The sequence below is a fragment of the Pristiophorus japonicus genome, chromosome 1 (genome assembly GCF_044704955.1).
Source record: "Pristiophorus japonicus isolate sPriJap1 chromosome 1, sPriJap1.hap1, whole genome shotgun sequence".
Taxonomy (NCBI): Eukaryota; Metazoa; Chordata; class Chondrichthyes; family Pristiophoridae; genus Pristiophorus; species Pristiophorus japonicus.
Window position 1 is genome coordinate 64,254,928 of NC_091977.1, and position 15,786 is coordinate 64,270,713.

Below are 15,786 nucleotides of genomic sequence, written 5' to 3' on the forward strand. Positions count from 1 at the left end.
AGCACGGATGGGGCCTTGGTTTAACTTCTCCTCCGAAAAACCGTGCAGCACTCCCTCAGCACTAGATTTATGTGCTCAAGTTCCTGGAGTGAGATAATAGGCAGGTTAAGTGAGTGCGCAACATGGCAGATGGAAAATGACGGAGAAATGTGGGGGAGGCCATTTAGAATTGAGAGGAGGAGAAATTTCTTCACCCAAAGAGTTGTGAATCTTTGTCATTCTCTACCCCAGAGAGCTGTGGATTGCTCAGTTGTTGAGTATTATCAAGGCAGAGATTGAAATATTTTTGGATACTAAAGGAACCAAGGTATATGGGAATAGTAAGGGAAGGTGGAGTTGAGCTAGATCAGCCATGATCTTACTGAATGATGGAGCAGGCTCGAAGAGACAAATTGCTTACTCCTACTCAATGTTCCCCTTAATTTTTTTTTGGGGGGGGATGTACGGTGCATTCAGTTTCGCAATCCTGGAGTGCGCAGGACCAGCAGAGAGCTGCGCAACTGCACAGCTTAGAGGGAACGTTGCTCCTACTCCTATTTATGTTCTTAAAAAAAAAAGACGACCCTGGAAACCTAAACTGCTGTGCAGGGTTCTACAGGACTGGAACTATGGATAATATTTACTTTGTCTTGTTTTGTAGAGTGTGAGGTTTGTCGATCGCCTCATGCCTGGGATAGCTTTATAGAGTCATAGAATGATTACAGCTCGGAAGGCGGCCATTTGGCCCGTCGAGCCCATGCCAGCTCTCTGCAAGAGCACCTCAGCCAGTCCCACTCTCGCGCCCTTTCCCCATAGCTCTGCAAATTTTTTTCTTTCAGGTACTTATCCAACTCTTTTTGAAATCCATTTCAGGCAATGTATTCCAGATCCTAACCACTCGCTGCGTAAAAAAGTTTTTACTTATGTTGATTTTGGTTCTTTTGCCAATTACCTTAAATCTGTGTCTAGTTCTCGACCCTCTGCCAATGGGAACAGTTTCTCTCCATCTTCTCTGTCCAGTTCCTCATATTATGTAATTTTTCAATGATTCTAAGAACATAAGAAACAGGAACAGGAGTAGGCCATACGGCCCCTCGAGCCTGCCCTGCCATTCAATAAGACCAAGGCTGATCTGATCATGGACTCAGCTCCACTTCCCTGCCCGCTCCTCGTAACCTCTTATCCCCTTATCGTTCAAGAAACTGTCAAGTTCTATCTTAAATTTATTCAATGTCCCAGCTTCCACAGCTCTCTGAGGCAGCAAATTCCACAGATTTACAACCCTCAGAGAAGAAATTCCTCCTCATCTCTGTTTTAAATGGGTGGCCTCTTATTCTAAGATCATGCCCTCTAGTTCTAGTCACCCCCATCAATGGAAACAACCTCTCTGCATCCACCTCGTCAAGCCCCCTCAATCTTATATGTTTCGATAAGATCGCCTCTCATTCTGAATTCCAATGAGTAGAGGCTCAACCTTTCCTCATAAGTCAACCCCCTCATCCCCGGAATCAACTGAGTGAACCTTCTCTGAACTACCTCCAAAGCAAGTATATCCTTTCGTAAATATGAAAACCAAAACTGCATGCAGTATTCCAGGTGTGGCCTCACCAATACCTTGTATAGCAAGACTTCCCTGCTTTTATACTCCATCCATTGGCCTTCCTGATCACTTGCTGTACCTGTATACTATCCTTTTGTGTTTCGTGCACAAGTACCCCCAGGTCCCGCTGTACTGCGGCACTTTGCAATCTTTCTCCATTTAAATTATATTCTGCCAAAGTGCATGACTTCACACTTTCCAACATTATACTCCATCTGCCAAATTTTTGCCCCTCGATGTCCTTTTGCAGATTTTCTTGTGTCCTCGCCACATCTTTGTATCGCTAGCAAACTTGGCTACGTTCCACTCAGAACCTTTTTCCAAGTCGTTAATATAGATTGTAAATAGTTGGGGTTCCAGCACTGATCCCTGCAGCACCCCACTAGTTACTGGTTGCCAACCAGAGAATGAACCATTTATCCCAACTCTCTGTTCGCCAATCCTCCATCCATATATTACCCCCAACCCCGTGAACTTTTATCTTGTGCAGTAACCTTTTATGTGGCACCTTGTCAAATGCCTTCTGGAAGTCCAAATACACCACATCCACTGGTTCCCCTTTATCCACCCTGTTCGTTACATCCTCAAAGAACTCTAGCAAATTTGTCAAACATGACTTCCCCTTCATAAATCCATACTGACTCTGCCTGACCGAATGTTGCTTATCCAAATGTCCTGCTACTGCTTCTTTAATGATGGACTCCAACATTTTCCCAACCACAGACGTTAGGCTAACTGGTCTATAGTTTCCTGCTTTTTGTCTGCCTCCTTTTTTAAATAGGGGCGTTACATTTGCAGTTTTCCAATCTGCTGGGACCTCCCCAGAATCCAGGGAATTTTTGTAAATTACAACCAATGCATCCAAAATCCCTGCCATTACTTCTCTTCAGTCCCTAGAATGCAAGCCATCAGGTCAAGGGGATTTATCTGCCTTTAGTCCCATTATCTTACTGAGTATCACCTCCTTAGTGATTGTGATTGTGTTCGGTTCCTCCCGCCCCTATAATCCCTTGAATATCCACTGTTGGAATATTATTAGTGTCCTCTACCGTACAGACTAATACAAATTATCTGTTCAGAGTTTCTGCCATCTCCATGTTCCCCATTACTAATTCCCTGGTCTCGTTCTCTAAGGGACCAACATTTACTTTAGCCACTCTTTTCCTTTTTATATACCTATAGAAACTCTTGCTATCTGTTTTTATATTTTGTGCTAGTTTACTTTCATATTCTATCTTCCCATTCTTAATCATTTTTTAAAATCATTCTTTGCTGGCTTTTAAAAGCTTCACAGTCTTCTGTCTTCCCATTAGTTTTTGCCACTTTGTATGCCCTTGTTTTTAATTGGATACCGTCCTTTATTTCTTTAGTTAGCCACAGATGGCAATCTTTTCTCTAACACCCTTTCCTCCTCACTGGAATATATTTTTCTTGAGAGTTGTGAAATATCTCCTTAAATGTACACTACTGTTCACCAACCGTCCTACACATTAATCTATTTTCCCAGTCCACTTTAGCCAACTGTGCCCTCATACCTTCATAGTTCCCTTTATTTAAGCTTAATACACGGGTTAGTGATCCAACTTTCTCACCCTCCATCTGAATTTGAAATTCAATCATGCTATGATCACTCATTCCGAGGGGATCCTTTACTAGAGATTGTTTATTAATCCTGTTTCAATACACAGGACCAGATCTAAGATAGCCTGCCCCCAGTTGGTTCCATTACATACTGCTCAAGGAACCTGTCCCTTATGCACTCTGTGCTACGACACAGAAGGCGGCCATTCGGCCCATTGTGTCGTGCCGGTCGAAAGAGTTACCCAGTCTAATCCTACCTTCCAGTACTAGGTCCTTATCCCTGTAGGTTACAGCTCCTGAAATGCACATCCAAGTACCTTTTAAATGTGATGAGTATTTCTGCTTCAACCACCAGTGAGTTCCAGACTCCCATCACCCTCTGGGTGAAGAAATTATTCTTCATCTCCTCACTAATCGTTCTACAACGTTAACAGTTCTCCAATCCTGTGGCACAACTCCCGTAGCCAGGGAGAATTGAAAAACGATGGTTAGAGCCTCCGCAATTTCCTCCCTTACTTCTTTTAGTAGCCTCGGATATATTTCATCTGGTCCTGGCGATTTATCTACTTTCAAGGATGCTAAACCCCTTAAAACTTCCTCACTTACAATGTTTATCCCGTCCAATATTTCACTATCTTCCTTCTGAACCTCAACGTCAGCATTGTCCACCTCTTTTGTGAAGACGGCCGCAAAGTATTCATTTAGTAGCTTACCCACATCCTCCGCCTCCACCCAGAGATCACCATTTTGGTCCCTAATAGGCCCTTCTCTTTCCTTAGTTATCTTCTTGCTCTTTATGTAATTGTAAAACATCCTAGGGCTGGAAATTCATTATATTACTGCCCACTACCTGCCCAGAAATGCGAATTTGATTAAAAAAAAAATCAATTACTGCCCACATTCCCACCGGTGATAAATTCATCAGATATTTACCATTGGCGGTAGCCCATACTACCCGCCCATCGGAGAAGGCCCCAAAAACTAAGATCCATTTACTGCCCGCCCTAAAAAGTAAGGTCTTACCTGATCTTAGCCGATCTTTAGCGGACAGTACGGACCCTTCTCATGAAAACGTTCCTCAGATCTACTTGGAATTACACACACTCAGCCCTTCCAAAACAGTCCAATTGAGATCAATAATTTTATTTTAATCAATCTCCAGCCCACTCTCCCAGCCCCTTATGGTCCTGAGCTTTACACTCCCACTTACCAAGCCCCTTGTGGTCCTAAGCTTCACACTCATTCACCAATCACCAACCCATTCCCCCAGCAATAACTTCAATAACCTTAATAAAAAATCGCGCATACATATTAAAAAAAAATCACAAGCACAGAACTCGGCCTCTGATCTTTGCCAAGTCTAATGACCTGCACAGCCTGTTACACGCCGCTCTCGCCCACTACATTTCCATCAAAGTCGCGCTGGAGGATCGCAGCGGGCAGTGAAAATCCACGGACTGACGAATGTCGCCGAGAAACAGGTGCCAGCGGGACATCAATTTCGGCCCTTTGCGATTTCTTTGATTTTACTTGCCAGTATTTTTTCATGCACTCTTCTTTGCTTTCCTAATTTCCTTCTTAATTTCACCCCTGCACTTTCTATACTCTTCTAGGCTTTCTGCAGTATTGAGCTCACGATATCTGATATAGGCTTCCCTTTTTTGACTTACTTTACCCTGTATACACCTTGTCATCCATGGGGGCTCTAAATTTGGCAGTTCTACCCTTTTTTTTGTGGGAACATGTTTACCTTGAACTCCATGTACCACCCTCTTGAATGCCTCCCACTGCTCTGGTTCTGATTTACCTTCAAGTAACTGTTTCCAGTTCACTTTTGCTAAATCACTTCTCAGCCTGGTAAAATTGACCCCCCCAATTTAGAACTCTTGCTCCTGTTTTTTCTTTGTCCTTATCCATAATTATGCTAAAACTAACTAAATTATGATCACTACCACAAAAATGCTCTCCCATTGCTACTCCGTACACCTGCCCAGCTTCATTCCCCAACACTAAATCCAGAACTGCAGCCCCCCACCCCTTGTTGGGCTTGCTACATATTGGCTAAAAAAATTCTCCAGAATGCAATTTAGAAATTCTGAGCCCTCTGTACCTTTTACACTGATAGTATTCCAGTTAATGTTAAGGTAATTGAAATGCCCCACTATTACTGTCCTATTTTTTTTGCACTCGTTAAAAATTTGCTCTTCTATCTCCCTCGGACTATTTGGGGGTCTATAGTACACTCCCAGAAGTGAGATTGCCCCTTTTTTGTTCTTTAGTTCAACCCATATAGCCTCATTTGATGTTCCTTCTAACATAGACTTTCGACCAGTATCCACATCATCATCATAGACAGTCTCTCGGAATCGAGGAAGACTTGCTTCCACTCCTGAAGTGAGTTCTTTGGTGGCTGAACAGTCCAATACGAGAGCCACAGACTCTGTCACGGGTGGGGGAAGGGGTGAATGTGACTGGTTTGCCGCACGCTCTTTCCGCTGCCTGCGCTTGATTTCTGCATGCTCTCGGCGTTGAGACTCGAGGTGCTCAGCGCCCTCTCGGATGCACTTCCTTCACTTAGGGCGGTCTTGGGCCAGGGATTCCCAGGTGTCAGTGGGGATGTCGCAGGGAGGCTTTGAGGGTGTCCTTGCAGCGTTTCCGCTGCCCAATTTTGGCTCATTTGCCGTGAAGGAGCTCAGAGTAGAGCATTTGCTTTGGGAGTCTCGTGTCTGGCATGCAAACTATGTGGCCTGCCCAGTGGAGCTGATCGAGTGTGGTCAGTGTTTCAATGCTGTGGGTGTTAGCCCTCTGACTCCCACACCGCATCCTGTAAGGACTCATAACAACATAAGAACATTAAAAAATAGGAGCAGGAGTAGGCCATTTGTCCTCTCGAGCCTGCTGCGCCATTCAAGATCATGGCTGTCTCCATTCCATTCTCCCAGTTTCTCCGTCGCATCTGCTCTGATGACGCCACCTTTCACACTGGCGCCTCTGACATGTCTTCCTTTTTTCTCAAGCGAGGATTCCCCTCCGCCGTGGTTAACATGGCCCTCGACCATGTTCGTTCTATTTCCCACACCTCTGCTCACACCCCTTCCCCTTCCTCTCAGAACCACAACAGGGTTCCTCTTTTCTCTAAAAACAACCGTTCACCACTATTCTGTTTCCTGTCACTTAGCCAATTTCGTAACCATGCTGCCACTGTCCCTTTTATTCCATGGGCTTCAATCTTGCTGGCAAGCCTATTATGTGGCACTTTGTCGAACGCCTTTTGGAAGTCCATGTACACCACGTCAACAAAAGAGATGAAACTTATGCACTTTACACTATAAATTCTTCCAACAACGCAGGGGCTTTTGCCATTCAACAGTGCTTTGGCAATTGCTCTAAATGTCTTCTGGCAGGTTAGAGATAAACAACCATGCATGACAGCAAAGTAGGGCATCTAGGGCAATATATCTTGTCTCAACATCATAGGTGTGCACTGCAGCAGGAGGGTTGGAACCAGGGTGACTAACATGTTAAGAATTGAGAGTATGGATTGAACTAGTCATTCTTTAGTGTGTGAATCCCACTCAGTAAGCTGGGTAATAACCAATTATCCATGTAACTGACAGGTTGTGAATGAACCAGAACATACTCTGACGTAATATTGGAAAGAATAAAGCAATGCTATTCAGTTCCCATCAAAAATTTAAATGGCTAACCCTCAACTCCAGCCTCCTACTCGGTTGAACTCAGGATGAACTCAACAGTGCTCAACCTCGATGTCCCGTTTGACCCCGAGCTGAACTTCAAATGGCATAACCTATCCCCACCTCCACATCATCACCCACCGCCACCCTTACTTCACTTTGACCATCAGTGAAACCCTCTTTCACGTCATTGTCACCTCCAGACTCAACTAATGCTGCTCGCTGATCTCTTGTGTACTACCCTACATAACTCCCATTTGTCCAAAGCTCTGCTGCCTGCATCCTATTCCAAAGTCCCACTCTCCTATCACTATTCTCGTCAACCTCCATTGGCACCTCATCCTCAAACATTTAATTTCAAATCGTCATTGGGGCATTTACCAGAATAAAGATTTATATATACTTGCAAGTATTTCATGTTGATGTCAGGGAAGACGTGGCTCTCAAATGATGTAAACATATGACTGTGCTCAAACAAGTCCAGAGCTGTATCAGATGAATGAGCAATACATGAAAGTAACGTTATATGTAGCTTGTCTTGCACCAAGTTAACACAGGTTCCAAAATCAGAGGATGCAGGCTCTGAGGAGGACCATTTGGGATGAGTGGAGAGGGAGTGGGAAGGACTGGGTAAAGAGGGACTTCAGGTCAACTTAACTAATATATTCTGAGGAGTCCCTTAGTTTTGAAGTTTTGAATTAAGTTTTGAAGAGAGGTAATTTAGATTTAATAACTTCGAGAAATACAAGTTGCTTTAATGTGTCTGAAGAGGACGACGCCATACAATTGCTGACACCCGGGGTCTTTAAGGGAGTGAAAGAGGCATATGGGAGCTACCCTTACATTACAAATTCAAAATTTTCATCAAGGGGTATCCTTCTCTCAATCGGCAGCTTCTTTTGATCCAATCAATTGTGCAAACTGCTCAAATGAACTGCCCCTTAAACACATACAGTAACGGGATGGTGTATTACCTTTTTCTTAAATAAAAAGTAAACCGGGCCAAAACTGCACCTTCCGATAAGGCCTCTGGTCACTTGAAAGCGGAGGCCATGGGGCGGTGCGGAATGGCCGCCGAGTCTCCGTGGAGAGGCCGCCATTTTTGAAATTGCCCTAGTTTACTTTTGGAGCAGTGTAGGGGATGGCTCTGCCCGTTTTCATGCCGCGGCGTGCACACGCCGACCCATTAACGACTGGCGGGGACCCCTTCGCGAAATTGCCTTTCGGGGCGGCCCCGACAAAAAAAAAATAACATGGTGGCTGCGGCAGTGCGCCCTCCCCTTTAAGGGCGGCCGCGCCGCCATGCCACAGAGTGTACCAACAGCAAAAACTGTTGGGGGCACTGACCAACGGCGGGGCCGCCCCCACGGGGCAATTCCAGGAAAGAGGCAATTTCGCGAAGGGGTCCCCGCCAGTCGTTAATGGGTCGGCGTGTGCACACCGCGGCATGAAAACGGGCAGAGCCATCCCCTACACTGCTCCAAAAGTAAACTAGGGCAATTTCAAAAATGGCGCCCCCTCCACGGAGACTCGGCGGCCATTCCGCACCGCCCCATGGCCTCTGCTTTCAGGTGACCAGAGGCCTCATCGGAAGGTGCAATTTTGGCCCGCTTTACTTTTTATTTAACGAAAAGGTAATACACCATCCCGTTACTGTATGTGTTTTAGGGGCAATTCATTTTAGCAGTTTGCACAATTGATTGGATCAAAAGAAGCTGCCGATTGAGAGAAGGATACCCCTTTATGAAATTTTGAGTGCCAGGCCGCTGGCCCGGCCGAAACCCTCCCTGGTTGAACAATGTTTGCCACCAACATGGCTGCAGAGTTCGCAGTGGCCCTCCCCTTTAACTCAAGGGGAGAGACATTATGACGCGCCAGCGCGATGATGTCATCAGCGCGGTGCTGATGACCGACAACCTCAGCTACTCCGCCCCGCCCCGCTAGTGACAGCCATTCCTTCCCGCCCCCATGATGATACACATACCACTTTCGCCCTGCTCCAAAAAAATCCCCAAAGTGCTGAATTTTGACAGTTAGGCCACCCCATGCATTGGGGCAGCCAGAACACATCAAAAATGGTAGATGCATCTCGTTTCCGGCGGTGGGCAATTTAGGCCCTAATATATATTACAAAAATTCAACACCACACAGTGGCACGAGCAGTCTATATTCAACACAAATGTTATTGAGTTGGCTACTTTACTCTACCGTATCACCACCTCGTTGAAAAACTAGGCCATGAACCATTTCCATTTTAAAATCACTTCCATAAATCTTTGTGGCACAGGATACACAACTATGAATTTTCCTTTTGGCACTTTCAAGTAGCTGAATTTTAGACTCTTAAAAGGATATTAAATCTCTAGGAGCCCTGTGTTCAAGTGTAAGATGAGCTGCAAAGTCGTCCGTGACATGATTAGGATCTCCTCCAGGTAATGCTGCACAAATTGGACAAACCTGTAATATATTAAAAGAAGTAAGTTTAATGATCACTTCTAGTTACGACAAAATCTAAAAATTCAGACAAATGAGGGTAACTAAGAATTGGGAAGGGGAAATAAAGAAAGCTGCACTCTAAATATTCACAAATAGGAGCTGAACTCTACATCTAGAAATATAAAGAAAAGTTTTTTTTTGGGGGGGGGTGGAAAGAGAAGAGAGAATGGGCACTGGCAGATCTACAGCCTTTCAAACATTTTTTGTTTTCATTTCAGTCGTCCTGAATCTAGAAATCTCAAATTTCCCCCATTATCTTGTCTTTTTGCTTGTGTGGACTTTCCCTTTCTTTGTTATTTCATATTTTGTTCTTTTGTCTTTCTATTGCCTCATTGAGATGATCTTGTATGTCATCCATTATTGGTTGGAGGTCATTCAACCCATTAACGTCCTTCATGATTGCATTATCTGTTTCTTTCCTTCCAGGATACGACTTATCTTTCAGTTCACACAGAAGATTTTTTACCTGAAATATTAACCTGACTTTTCTTTTTACAGATACGGATGGACCTGATGCATTTTGTTTCTACCTTTACAATATCAATGAACAGGAGATGGCATGCTGTCTGATTTTCTCAATGCCATCAAATAAATTTTAAAAAGGCTCCATTTTGGGTTACAGAACACATATTAATGCTAAAGTTTTTATAGCTATAATTGGCGGATATATGATTTTAATGTAATTAACCAACCAAGGATTACTGCATTACAACTGCCTACTTTGTACAACTATATTAAAAACTTGAGATGCAGTGATCAAAGAATTAAATGCCTACAAAGTAAAGCAATACTGCCCCAAGTGATCAAATCAATCATTTGCACGGAGGTCAAATCTTATTGCTTAATTGTCATCAATGTTGCAATTTATTCTATCATGGTGATTGCCTGCTGATGCTCACTCAGAACACAACACAACAGTATGTTAATCATCGAGGTGAAGCCCAAGGTGTAGTGCTGAGAACAGTAAGCCCAATTCTGAACAGTCCTTCCTAAAACTAATTCTATTTTTCTCTTCCATACACTGACTGGTTGTATGTGTTTCTATTTTAATGTGCATAATATGGAGTCACACTTCACCCTGGCGCCATATGATGGTACACAGAACTAGGTTGTGTTGCTGACCAGGAGCCGTGGATGCAAACGCTTACTGCAAACAACCTTGGGAGCTATTGACAACAGCTATTGACAAAATCTAATGACAAGAGCATACAGAAAAACATTGGTAACAAAAACTTTTTCCTTAAATGATTGTTTAAAAATTAACCAAATGGTCACTAAACAATTAAAATATTACCAGATGAAATCTCCAACTTGTGCATTTCTTAAAAAAAATTCTAGAGGCAGAAATGTGAATACCATAAAGGCAGCTTTGAAAGCTACCCCATCTGGATTGTTGGAGAATAGAGTCTCCATGTATCCAGGTAAACTAGAGTGAAAAGTTGGAATGGGGCTGGAGGTGGGAGCAACAAAATAAAGGGAGTGAGCATGAGAGAAAAACATACGAGATTGACAGTCACCAGGTGCAAGCACCCAGCTTCTGCAAAAATCAGAAAAATAGTAACCATGATCAGGAGGCCAACATCAGGTAAGTGAACTTATCAAAAGTATATAGCTTATCCACTTTTTAAAAAAATTATTCGTTCATGGAATGTGGGCGTCGCTGGCAAGTCCAGCATTTATTGCCCAGTCCTAATTGCCCTCGAGAAGGTGGTGATGAGCTGCCTTTTTGAACGGCTGCAGTCCGTGTGAAGGTACTTACACAGTGCTGTTAGGTAGGGATCTCCAGGATTTTGACCCAGCGATGATGAAAGAATGACATATTTCCAAGTCAGGATGCTGTGCAACTTGGTGGGGAACTTGGAGGCGATAGTATTGCCATGCACCTGCTGCCCTCGTCCTTCTAGGTGGTCGAGGTCGCGGGTTTGGGAATTGATGTTGAAGAAAAGGAAGATCGCAGGTTTGATCTACGGTCTGTGCTAAGCTGGCCGATCTGAATAGCTGCTCAGGCTTCAGTTGGCCTCAGTGCCTTTGTGTTAAGAAGGGGAAAATTGGCCAAGATTTCCACATCTGGTCAGTACCTACCAATCTCTTCTGGAAGTTGACATCGAGCAAGGGCAACTAAGGTTTGGCTGTGATATGCTCCTTCCCACACCCATGCTGGAATACCCTGCTGACATTAAGGCTCACACATGAATGACCAATTGGATGAGGAATCTGAGAACATGTGGCACTGTACCCCAAACAAGGAATCAGCCTCCAAGAAAAAGGAGCAAATAACTGAGCAGTTTTTCCTTTAAAGGTAATGGGCTAATTTTAAGCAGCAAATTTCAGAATAAACTTATACAGCATCCTGCATAATACTCCTCTAAGCACATAGATAGCTTTAAACATGAATCTCTTCTACCACTTGGTGAAAATGTTGACAATTATGAATAACTTCCTGCCACACAATGATCAACATCCTAAGTACAGCGTTTTTTTTTAAGGCTTATCGCACTCGAGTCGTGTATGTCTGTCAAACATCAAGTCCTCCCCCACAATGAAAACCCAATATATATTATCACTAGTACTTTCTCTATGAAAATGTTATATCTTTTTCAACGAAAAATCAAGCCTCTTAACTGCAACCCATCAAACGAACTGCTGTTTTTTTACAAAGATGCTCACCAGTTTGAACATATTTAAAAAAAAAACAGAGAGTTGTATTAACTTCCCATTTTCACAAAAAATAACCTGGTGCTCAACAGAGATAATTAATCCTACAAGGGAATAATATGCAGCTTTGCTAGAGCTGAACTTGAAAATACCACCAGGGGGCAGCACACATGCCTGCTGATTTTTTTTGCTGGATCTGTTATGGTAGAGACTGAAAAAGTGCACAGCCTTTATGAATTATTGTACCTCTATTGGTTGAACATCACTCTGAAGGGAATAGTGTCCCCAATGGGGGTTGCCTGAGCTGCAGCACCTGATCTTATTTTCCCCAGATCTACATCAATGCCTATACTCAGCCTGACCCTTAAAAGCATCATTAAACTTCTGGTCAAGTGAACCCATGCTTTATTACTTCAATGTAACTCAAATGAAGATATATTGGATCATGGGCTCTTATTAACCTACAGAGACCGACATCCAAACCATCAGAGCACCTGTATCTGAAATTATCCTCTGGTTTCACCTGTAAATCTACTAAACTGATCCACTACTCCTATAATATGGACTTCATGATTATTGAAGGCTCAAGCAAACCCTCCAACCTAAATTCTACTATTATTGTCTTGAACAATGCATGTTGCATAACAGCTGGGCCTTGAAAAAGGAGCCCAGCCACTAGTTGTGCCTTGTCCAACTTACTCGTCCTTTCTAATGATCTGCTAGGTAGCAGGGTCCAAAAGGAATTTGACACCTGTTCAGTTGTAAAGCCCTGCTTAGAGCCCCACTCAGAAAATATGCACAAAAGTAGTAAATATTCTGAACGATTATTTCTTCCAACTATTCACACGCTCGTCACCAAATAGAGACGACCCAAATAAAATTGATGACGGACATAAATGAGACAAAGGTCCTCGGGCTGGATTTTCGGCTTGTTGCCGCCTTTGTTTTCGCCCCAGAGGGGCGGTAATGGCGGTGGAAAGCATTTCTGGATGGGCAGCCAGCTTCCAGCGCCTCACCAGGACATTCGATGCCCGATTTGCGGAGACGCGTAGCAATATTTGGTTAACGTCCGATCCGTAGTGCCCCGTAGCCCGCCCGAGTCGGACCATCTGTGAAAGCTGGCGGTCCGAGTCCCATTGAGTGAAGTAATGTCGACCTGAGGTAAGGGAGATTGTTTTTTATTTTTGCAATTAATGTTGATGTGGCGTCAGTAGTGTATTGGAAATGTTTTTGATGTTTTTCTTTCAGTTTAAAAAAAAATACACTAAAGCCTCTACAAGGCTGGCTGTTTAGCACAGGATTTTCAGTTGCCCTAAAAGAGATGTGGAACGTCTCCCTTAGCGCTCCGCTCCATATTCAGGGTAAATTTTGTGGATGGAGATGCAAATCATTTCCCGGCGCAAAATTTACCACTCTGCCTGGATTAACGCTGCAACAGAGGCACGATCGAATTTCCAATCCCTAGACTGGCTAAAAGCACTCAAAACAAACAAATCACATGGGATTCAATAGCAAAATACTGCGGATGCTGGAAATTGAAATAAAAACAGAAAATGCTGGAAATCTCAGCGGGTCAGGCAGCATCTGTAGAGAGAAGCAGTTAACATTTCAGGTCGACGAAGGGTCATCGACCTGAAATGTTAACTCTGCTTCTCTCCACAGATGCTGCCTGACCCGCTGAGATTTCCAGCATTTTCTGTTTTTAAATCACGAGATAATTGGTATTTAGCCCATAGTGTCGAGAGACTAGGGAGGTGATTTGACACACACAGCAGGGAAACTGAATGGGTGTCCCAGAGTTTGGTATTGGGATCATTACGGTTTCTAATTTACAAAAATAACCTGGATTCAGAAACACAATACACATGTGGTCAACTTTGCAGATGATACCATACTAAGCAGCTCAATGGAATTAAAGTTAACAGCTAAAAATTACATCAGCAACTGAACAAGATATGCAAGTGGTCAGAGAAATGTCAGATTAAATTTAATGCAGATGAGCATTAAACCACTGCACATAGAAAGAAATAAAAAGCAGCATGAGTACTTTATGAATGGTGGTGACCAGCTAAGAATGAAGATGAAATAGATCCAGGAGTCTTAGCAGCCTCTATGCTCAATGTGTCTAACCTTTGCAAAGCAACAATCAATCAAGCCAAAGGAAGGCTGAAAGAGGTAGTGCAAGGTATGCTGACCAGGCCGCAAGTTGAAGAACGCATTTTGTTCTGGTTACCGAGACACAAGGGAGGCATTCAAGCATTCAATCAGTGCAAAGAAGAACCATTACACTGATCACTACGGTCACGGTCTGAATTATGAGGCAAGACTGGGAAAACTTGGTATTTCCATCCTGAAAAGTTGTTTCAGGTAATCTTATAGAGTATACAAGAGAGGATATGGAAGAATTAAATCTGGAATATTACTTTAAGTTAATCAGCAAGAGTAGGACAAGGGAACATAGTAAAAGATAAATTTAGTTTTGATGTCAGTAAATTCTTTACACAAAGAAGTGTTGAAGGCAAGGAATAAACTTTCAGGAAGAGTAGTATATTCCAAAGCTAGATACTGAAATAGAATTTTAGGCTTTGGGGGAAATGAACTAAGATAGCCAAAATTACCTTCCTTATTCTAACAATCTGGTGATATCTCAGTTCTCTCACCACACTTCCAATCAATACATCTTGGCTTGATCTATGTGCATCAATCAGCAATGTGACTAATTGATCACCTACTCCCAATGAGTGTGCAGTGGTGTGTATGCGACAGTTCTAGTCTTCTCTGTCTTGCACGTTGTACCATGCAATGTGGATATCCGAGCTTTTTTTTTAAGTCCTGCATGACTGTGGGCATCCAAGTGGCTCTTGGTCGGCCTAAAGGTCTATGCTAATCTGGAGGGAGCCTTGATTGGGATGCCAGCAGGACTCGATTCACAAGTTCTCGTCCCAGTGAGAATTAACAACAACTTGTATTTATATAGAGCACTTAATGTATTATGGGCTAGAAATTTGCCGATTTTGCGACGGGGTGTTTGGTGCTATTTTCACCCTTTTTGGCGAAAACCCGGTCGGCGGGAAATTCAGTGACGTTGTGCAGCAGTGCTTTCCACATACCGCTGGGCAAAGAAGCGCCGCCGTACAAGACCCGAAATAGAGTTGCCGCCAAAAATTTGGCTCGCTCCATACCCATATTCTGTGCTCAGAATACCGACAGAGAAAAACCTGTCATAGCAGCCCTGCCAGCAGCGGTAAGTATGAAGACCTGCAAAAAGGTAAGTTAAAAGTTTTTATTTTTTAATTCTTTTTCAGCGATTCGATAGATAAATGTCTTGTAAACGTTTTATGAATTTTTGTTTTTTTTCCCCAATTGGCGTTGCACAAGGATTCGAGGCGCAAACAGGATCCTCGCCAACTTTAGTCCAACGGTATCGGCCTTGGACTAAAGTTGGCGAGGATCGCGGTTTGCGCCTCGAATTGTTGTGCAACGCCAATTTTTACCACTGCATAAACTAACGGTTGAATTTCCGGCCTGATAGCGATAGCGAAGCGAAACAGTAATTTTGGCAAAAAAAAACATTTTCGCTGACAACCGAATTTCTAGCCAAAACATCCCAAGGTGCTTCAGAGGGGTGTTATAAGACAATGAGTTTGTCAAAGCCATGCAAGGAGAAATTAGGGTGGTTGATCAAAAGCGAAAGAGCTAGGTTTGAAGGAGCGTCTTAAAGAAGGAAAGAGAGGCGGAGAGGTTTAGGGAGGGAATTCCAGAGCTTAGGGTTTAGGCAGC

At 43.4% G+C, this 15,786-nt stretch overlaps 1 protein-coding gene across 1 annotated transcript in view; it reads right to left on the minus strand.

Moving 5' to 3' along the window:
• kcmf1 (potassium channel modulatory factor 1) overlaps window positions 1-15,786 on the minus strand; it is a 138,545-nt gene that overhangs the window by 42,849 nt on the left and 79,910 nt on the right. The window contains exon 4 of the mRNA XM_070880336.1: window positions 9,211-9,312. Within this exon, the coding sequence (XP_070736437.1) occupies window positions 9,211-9,312 (102 nt within the window). The remainder of the gene's footprint in view (window positions 1-9,210; window positions 9,313-15,786) is intronic.